A 7406-nucleotide genomic window follows, 5' to 3' on the forward strand; every position below is an offset into this window, starting at 1 on the left:
TTATGTGATATGATTTGTGCAAAGTATTATTCACAAACAGTTAGTTTCTCGTCTAGCATGCATTTGTGTTGGAGGTAGATGTCGATAGCTTCACCTCCAGATTTAAATTTTATATATTTGCAAGAGGACAGACAAGTTTCAGCAGCCAAGTCCAAAGTATTTCTATTTCATCCGAATACAAATAACTATTCAATCCTTCCTAGGTTGGTTAGTTGATCAAACACTTTCCTAATAGGGGAAGACTAGAGTTCAGGCGGAAAAAAAAATAATTATAATAAAAAAAGAACTAGGGCATCTGTTTTTGCCGACTAATATTCTAGTATTGTAGCCTTCAAATGAATTTGAATAATATATTATATGAGGATACATATGATCTTTAAATAAATCAGGATGCACCATTTTTTTCAACTATCACCTTTTAGTACGTGTGTGCGAATAAATATTAATTTTTTTGCATTAAAAAATTGTTGTGTAATTTATTAACATATTATATTAATATTAAAATTAAAATTAAAATTTATATAAATGATTTTTTTTATATTTAAGGAGTAGTTATTTTATTTTAGTAATAAAAATTACGAAGTATTTTAATAAACTTTAAAATTTTGGAAATTGATTAAGTATTATAGTTAACTTAACCACAATGTTTTAAAAATGGATTTTTATGATATTTTACTTATATGAAGATAGATTACTTTGCAGTTAGAGAATTATTTACTAAACAATTTTTCAGTAGTGATACATAAACATATTACATATCTATAACAGTGATGCTAGTTTATATTAATCTCAATCGACCAAATAACGCTTTCGTTTGGCTGAATTAAAAATTTTGTTAAAAACTAGAAGTAAAAATAAGAAAATTACAGAAAACAAAAACCATTTACACAAAAATATTTCAGGTAGAGAAAAAAAAACTCGTGCAAACAATAGCTTTTGGCGATGTTAATATTCCGATTCAAGCATGAGCAAACATTTTGGTGGGGCATTCTGTTTATGGGATATTTTATTTATTATAATATAAGATCAAATAACTTGGTAAATTATTCTAAGGCCGGAAACAACACTCCCTTTTCACACCCCAAATTTACAAGAATGATCAAGTAGGAATTTTACATGAATTTTATCACCTTTACAAAATTTCTTATTTCACAATCACACAAGAATGGGGTAAACTAAGATTATATATATTTATATAGAAGTTATACTAAATAACACATCACCTTCAAGTCAATTTTCTACTGGGGAACAGGTGGAATCCTCTTTTCGACTCCTGGCTCTCCCAATGCATCCTCCGTTCGATCTTTACACAATATTCTTAACCTCAAGAACTAATGCTGAACAAATGCCTAGCTTCCTTTATCAAACCAAATTGCAGTGATGGTTTCACCAAGTTTTACACAAGAATCGAAACAGCAGAAGAAACCATTAAAAGCAGTAATGAATTCATGTCTGTGCAGCGAAGACCTGAAATACATGACGTTTCCTAGTCAAAAAGCATACACACGAGAAAGAACGGCTACAGAACATGAAGAGAAGAACCGGCATTATTCATTCTTTAGATAGAATTTCATCTAATATTTAGCTCGTCAAAGAAGAAGGATGCAAGACAATACTGGAGAAATTTCAGGGATCTTTTAGTTCTACTGCCAGGTATCCGTGTTGCTGGGATACAAAAGTTTATTTAGTAGGGAGCTTGGGGGAGAGGGGATCACAAAGAAAAAAAATTTGAAATGGTATATGTAATATTTCTGAAACAAAAGACTCGCTCCCAAAAAATCTATTGACGCTCCCCACCTCTCCCTTTTCCAGTCTCATCCCCCTCCCTGGAATTCCTGGAACAATCCCTGACTAAATTCTAGGCATAAAGATCTTTTTTTTCTTCAGAGAAGAGGAATAGCGATTGGATTGTGATAAACAACTGACATCGAGACTTTAAGAAGTGTCGGCTATCTGAATAAAATCAATAGATCACTAAGATCTTTTTTGCCATTTATCAAGATTTATCAAACTTGAAAAGCGGACCTTCAATACCAAGCATTACTAATGAAAGTTACAACCACACACATATTGATGCAACGAGAACTTACGGCTTTGCCCAGATGATGCTGCAGCAGGCAGTGCCGGAATTTTGATGGCTGTATTTAGAAACAGTTGTGATATTTGTGAGAGCGATTTTAAAAGAGGAATGATATTTTTGGTGTGAAAAAATCTACAACTTATGAAAAATTTGTTATAATAAAATTATATAGATGACATACTTTTATTGCATGATGAAGCTGGTAACTGGGATGTAGATGGCCAAGGAGCTGGAATGTTGTCGTTCAAGTCACATAGGAAGCTGACCCCGGCAGATATGTCTAAAATCACATCTGATGGCAAGCTCGGTAAAAGGCATCCAGACTCTATTTTCAAATCAGGCGAAAAAAAATCAAATGAGACATAGAGGACACAAAGGTAACTTAAGAGTTAAGAGTGACTGGATGACTTGTCAAAAACAGTTTCCACACAACAAAGTACAAGATATTACACAATTGAATTTGTATGGTATTGAAATCTAAAAATTTTATCTATTCAAAGGATAAGATGCTCAAATTATTGGCACCAGTAGTCGATGATCATAACATCTCAATTTTCTAAAACCAACAGGAAAATAAGATTGATAAATAATGATAAGTAAATAGATGACAGGTGATAAAAGGTGAATGGTTTACATAAAAATTATAAATAAAAAAATAAAAGTATTCACTTCACATGGATCAGAACAAGAGGTGAAAGCAGTAAAGAAGAAATTACCCTGTGTACCAACTGGTGCAAACAAATGATGATTCCAAAGAGATCAGCATGGAAAAAGGAGAAACTTTTCGCCATTAGCAACAGCAGAACTTGCTTTTATAATAAATAACACGTAATTACAAAACAAAAAAGTTAACCTTGGAGGGAGAAATCCTTGAGGCTGATATGACACTGGTTATAAACATCGTTTGTGATGTTTGCTTTTCGTAATTTTACTCCAAGGGAAGCCGCACAATTCAAAGCTTGCAAGTTTGTGACAAAACTCTGCCTTTGCAGGCGGGACACATAGCTCTCGACAGCATTGCAACATGCTGTCTGGTTACTTGTTACAGCACTGCAGCCTTCGATAACATAGCTCATGTTTGGGAAATTCAGAGGACAAACTGAAGAGCAATACATATAGGGAGTAAAAAAATTTAAAATGTCAATCAAAGAGAAGAAAGGTGGGATCATCGAAAAACATAGGGAAAAAAATCCAAATTCACAATCCTGATGGAAAAAAGTATATAAGTTAATAAATGCTGGAGTAATAAGGTAGAATACGTGATAACATTTAAATCCACATCTCACCTTTATTAATCCTGCAGTTTGATAGTCCTCGAAGAACATCTTTTGCATGTAAAGGATCGAGTTTACTCGCAAGCCACCTTAGTACAATACCTTTGCAGTCATTGACCCTTGTTGTATGGTCAGAAAGTACATGAGATCCATCCAAGCTCAACATAGTATAAGCTTTTTGAGCAAGCTTTCTGGCGGCATCCAAAATAGCATTCTGGCAAACTTGCTCACAGCATTCATTCACAATATCAATCCTCCCACATGAAGCAAGAAGGTTAGATGAATCCACCGTGCTCTCAAACTCGGAAACATCGCTAACCGGGCAAGAGCCTTCTGTAAGATTTGATGAGTGAATAGAGCATATCTTAGATAAACCGACATTGGCACCCTGAGCCACCAAAATTTGCTCATAATCTGAAAGGCAATGGGAGGCCAGTGTTCCATTTAAAGCAAGTCTGTTGGTTACATTACTAGATTGACCAATGAGAATGACCAGAGTGGCTTCTAATTGAGGGCAGCACACTACGTTGGCCAACAATGGGGCAAATGCAGCCATGCAATCCGTTGACGTCAATCGCATCATGCTTGAGAGGGCAGTAAAGTTCAGAGTACATAACCCTACACAGAAGGCGAGTGTAATAATTTCAAATTTTAATTAACATAACTTAAAATGATTTTCAATTTTCTAACACGGAAGCAAACCTGATAATTTGGGGATAGTACTATTTGTGAATGGTGCCAAGGGAGAAGGTGCAAGAAGCGGAAGAAAGGGCTGAGGAGAGGCAGTAGGAGAAGTATCTGGCAAAAATACATCAGCTTGTCTTTCCTTTATCACAAAACTTTTGGGATATTCCGACATGGAACCGTAAGATGTTCCTATCCCTGTATGATACGATGTTTATAAATAATGAAAGTTAAGAGCTAAAAGACAGTAAAAGGTTATGATATTTTTCTGGGGTTTGAAAGAAAATTTAGATTAGATACATCACTGGGAACACACTGATTGTAAGAAATAAAATGAATAGATAACTCGATATTTCACTTGTGGCCAAATTAACAGAACAAGTGACATTATCATACACTATTTCAAAGAAAATCATGACTAGCAGCTTGATATTCATGATTTTTGAATTTATTTCCATACAGTGTCCATGTGCTTGCTTGAAATTTTCTCTCCTGGAACAAGTAAAGCATGTTCTAGTGCTAGTAGCCCAATAATTCCAGAACAATGACCAGTTATAAGTTTACTGGTTGAGCTTATTAGTTGGATTATATTGCCACTAGTTGACTACATTTGCAAAGATCCAAGCAAAAGTATTTTATACAGGTGCCAAGAAGTTCTCCAGAGAAATTGAAGAGACACTCATTCTATTGAAGTCAGCCCAACTTGCAGGCTGCTGCGGACACTGTTCTGCCCCTTCTCTATTATTTAAACAAATGAAATGCTACAAGTTAAAAAAGTTAACGGTGAAAACATCACCAAGTTATACAGGCGAGATGACTCAAGCTAAAAGGATGCATGAGCGAGGAAAAGGAAAATCAGGATGAAATTCAAGCAGCAACTAGTATAAGAGGCGTCAACCAGATGCACCAGCGGGAAACAGGTCCGGTAATTTTATTTCGAAAAACATATAGAATACGAGAAAAAATAAAGCTTAAATTACCAAATACCCAGCTTAAAACCCTAGAAGTTGACTGGGTTAAAGATTCAGGTCAAATCAACCTACAGTAGATACCCACCGGAGAAACCACAGGACAGATAGAATATCGGTTGCTTCTTGAAGCAACCCAGTAAAACAACTACATTAAAGATCATTATTTAGCCAATGCAGCAAAATGCAGACATCAAAGCAAAAGCAACTGCTGGTAGAGACGAACTCGGAGAGTATTTTTCTGTAAATCTAATCTTTAAAAGCCCAATTTCCTCAAACCAACAGAGATCACAAAGTCAATTTCACCCATTTGGTTTCTTGAAAAAGCGAAGCATTTCCAAAAAGTGAAACAACCAACAGATCACGCGAAATTGAAGCAAAACACTTAAATGCAAGCTATAATTACTCACAAGGAAGAATCAAAAGCACAACTAAAGGATAGAGATTGACACTTCGAGCTACCCCTCCTCTCATTTCTATTTGCTGTGCTGCGCCTGCTGACAGCAAACAAAATGGCAAACAAATACAAGATAAACGTGCAAAAAGTTGGGAGTTTTTCTAAAAACGAGAATAGAATTTCAGCTCAGGGAAGCACAGAAAAACAGAGAAAAAAATTCTGGGTTTGAAAATGAGAGAGTAAAGATAGGCATCTGGGTAGAGCGGAAGGGGGGTTGGGGCAGCCATGAATGAGCTGCTCAAGTGAGTGGGGACAGAAGCAGTAATCAACGCAAGCTGTACATATTTTGTGTGAAAGGGCCCACTTTTTCAAGAAAATATAGAGGAAATTCTTGATTCTTGGTGTGGAAACTCAGATAACACTCAGCAGTACGAATCGATCCACCTAAGAACCGAGGCTCGCATTAAAGTCCATGGACAACCTTTTTCCTCACAATTTGTTTGTATTGTATTGTATTGTATTGTATTGTATACCTTCAAGACTCACATGCATGGCACGTGATGTTTGAGTTCCAGGCTTATTTTCGCAAATTCCTACAATTAAGAAAATTATTAGAAAAACAGGTGAAGTATGAAAAATTCATTATTTGTTGGTTGCAGAATTATTATGTGTGCGTGTGCGCGCGCGCACACACATATATATATATATATAATTTCTATATTAAAATAATTATGAAATGTATAAATTGTTAAAGTTTAAAAAATTACAGGCAAATTATTTAGGTCTTAAATGAGCTTCAAATTCAATGTGGGAAATTAGATGGGGAATTTTGGGCATTAATAATTTGTAGTATTTGAATTCCCTTTGGAGTAAAGTGGTAATAATTGTCTGACATCTTAGAAATAATTTAAATAACAGCAATTTTTCAGGCTTCACTGCATTAATGAATTCAACTATCTTATTTCTAGGCTGATATATAAATAGTGGCTAGTGGGCATCGCCGTGCACTCTTCATGATGGCCCATATACATATATAAGAATAGAACAAAATATTGCATTGAGTTGTATTAATAAATAACTTATGTACCATAATTACCATTAATTAATTTTGCATAAAAATTTATTGTGTCCTAGAAATGTATATTTTAATCGGCATATGGGCACCCCGAATTTGCGTCCATGTATACATGTCCTTTTCTTGGCAAACACTTGTATGCAACCGTTGCACGGGTCGTATTCGTGTGACGGATCTTTTATATGGGTTATTCATTAAAAAGTATTACATTTTATGTCAAAAATATTATTTATTATTATAAATATGGATAGGTTGACCCGTCTCATGAATGAGACCGTTTCACAGGAGTGTTACTCCCTTTTCTTAGCGTGTAAACCATTGCATGTGCTATATAATTGTAAATTCCTATTATCTCCAAGGTGGTCAAATAATGAATAAGTTTACGCTATTTGACTTTAAAGTGACGTTTTCATATATTTATATTCATAATATAAGTTGATTTAGTTCACATTGAAGCAAAATAATATTTTTTTATGAGTCAAATTTGATAGTAAATTTTATAAATTTATTTCGTGAGACGATCTTATAAAAATTTTTTTATTGACTTTATTGTTGCCTACAAAAATGTTAGCCATCTGCCATCATATATTATATCATATTAGCTCGAGCAAATTAACACTTGTTAATTTGTTGTCATTGGTCACATTTTGGAACGTGATTAGAATATATTGTTAATTTTTTCTTAACAATTTTATTTTAAAAAATTCATAATCATTTATTTTTATTTTTAAAGTTTGCAAACACGATCTTAAAAAAAACATATCGTGTAAGATTTCTCGTAATTTGTTATGGAAAATCAACCAAGTACGTGAGAAGGACAACTTCCGGCGACCAATATCGTAAATAAGGCTATCAAAAAAAAAGTTTTTATTAAAAATTTCTATCAGCTTTCAATCTCTTCAATATTGTGATTCGAACAAATAAAACT

At 34.1% G+C, this 7406-nt stretch overlaps 1 protein-coding gene across 2 annotated transcripts; it reads right to left on the minus strand.

Annotated features, from left to right (window-relative positions):
- Positions 1-1057: 1057 nt before the first annotated feature.
- Positions 1058-5875, minus strand: LOC140886648 (uncharacterized GPI-anchored protein At1g61900). Of its 2 annotated transcripts, XM_073293351.1 has the most exons (8): positions 5417-5875; positions 4057-4236; positions 3367-3972; positions 2934-3179; positions 2797-2808; positions 2262-2405; positions 2091-2138; positions 1058-1467 (listed from the first exon to the last, which is right to left on the minus strand). In XM_073293351.1, exons 1-8 carry the CDS (start codon positions 5478-5480, stop codon positions 1397-1399), a joined length of 1371 nt encoding a protein of 456 aa, XP_073149452.1. In that variant the 5' UTR covers positions 5481-5875; the 3' UTR covers positions 1058-1396. The 2 variants fall into 2 exon arrangements, with proteins under 2 accessions (XP_073149452.1, XP_073149461.1); XM_073293360.1 differs by lacking the exons at positions 1058-1467; positions 2091-2138; positions 2797-2808 and having other exon boundaries at positions 2280-2405; positions 2922-3179.
- Between the last annotated feature and the right edge of the window lie 1531 nt (positions 5876-7406).

The sequence above is a fragment of the Henckelia pumila genome, chromosome 1, assembly GCF_033568475.1.
Source record: "Henckelia pumila isolate YLH828 chromosome 1, ASM3356847v2, whole genome shotgun sequence".
In the NCBI taxonomy this organism is placed as follows: Eukaryota; Viridiplantae; Streptophyta; class Magnoliopsida; order Lamiales; family Gesneriaceae; genus Henckelia; species Henckelia pumila.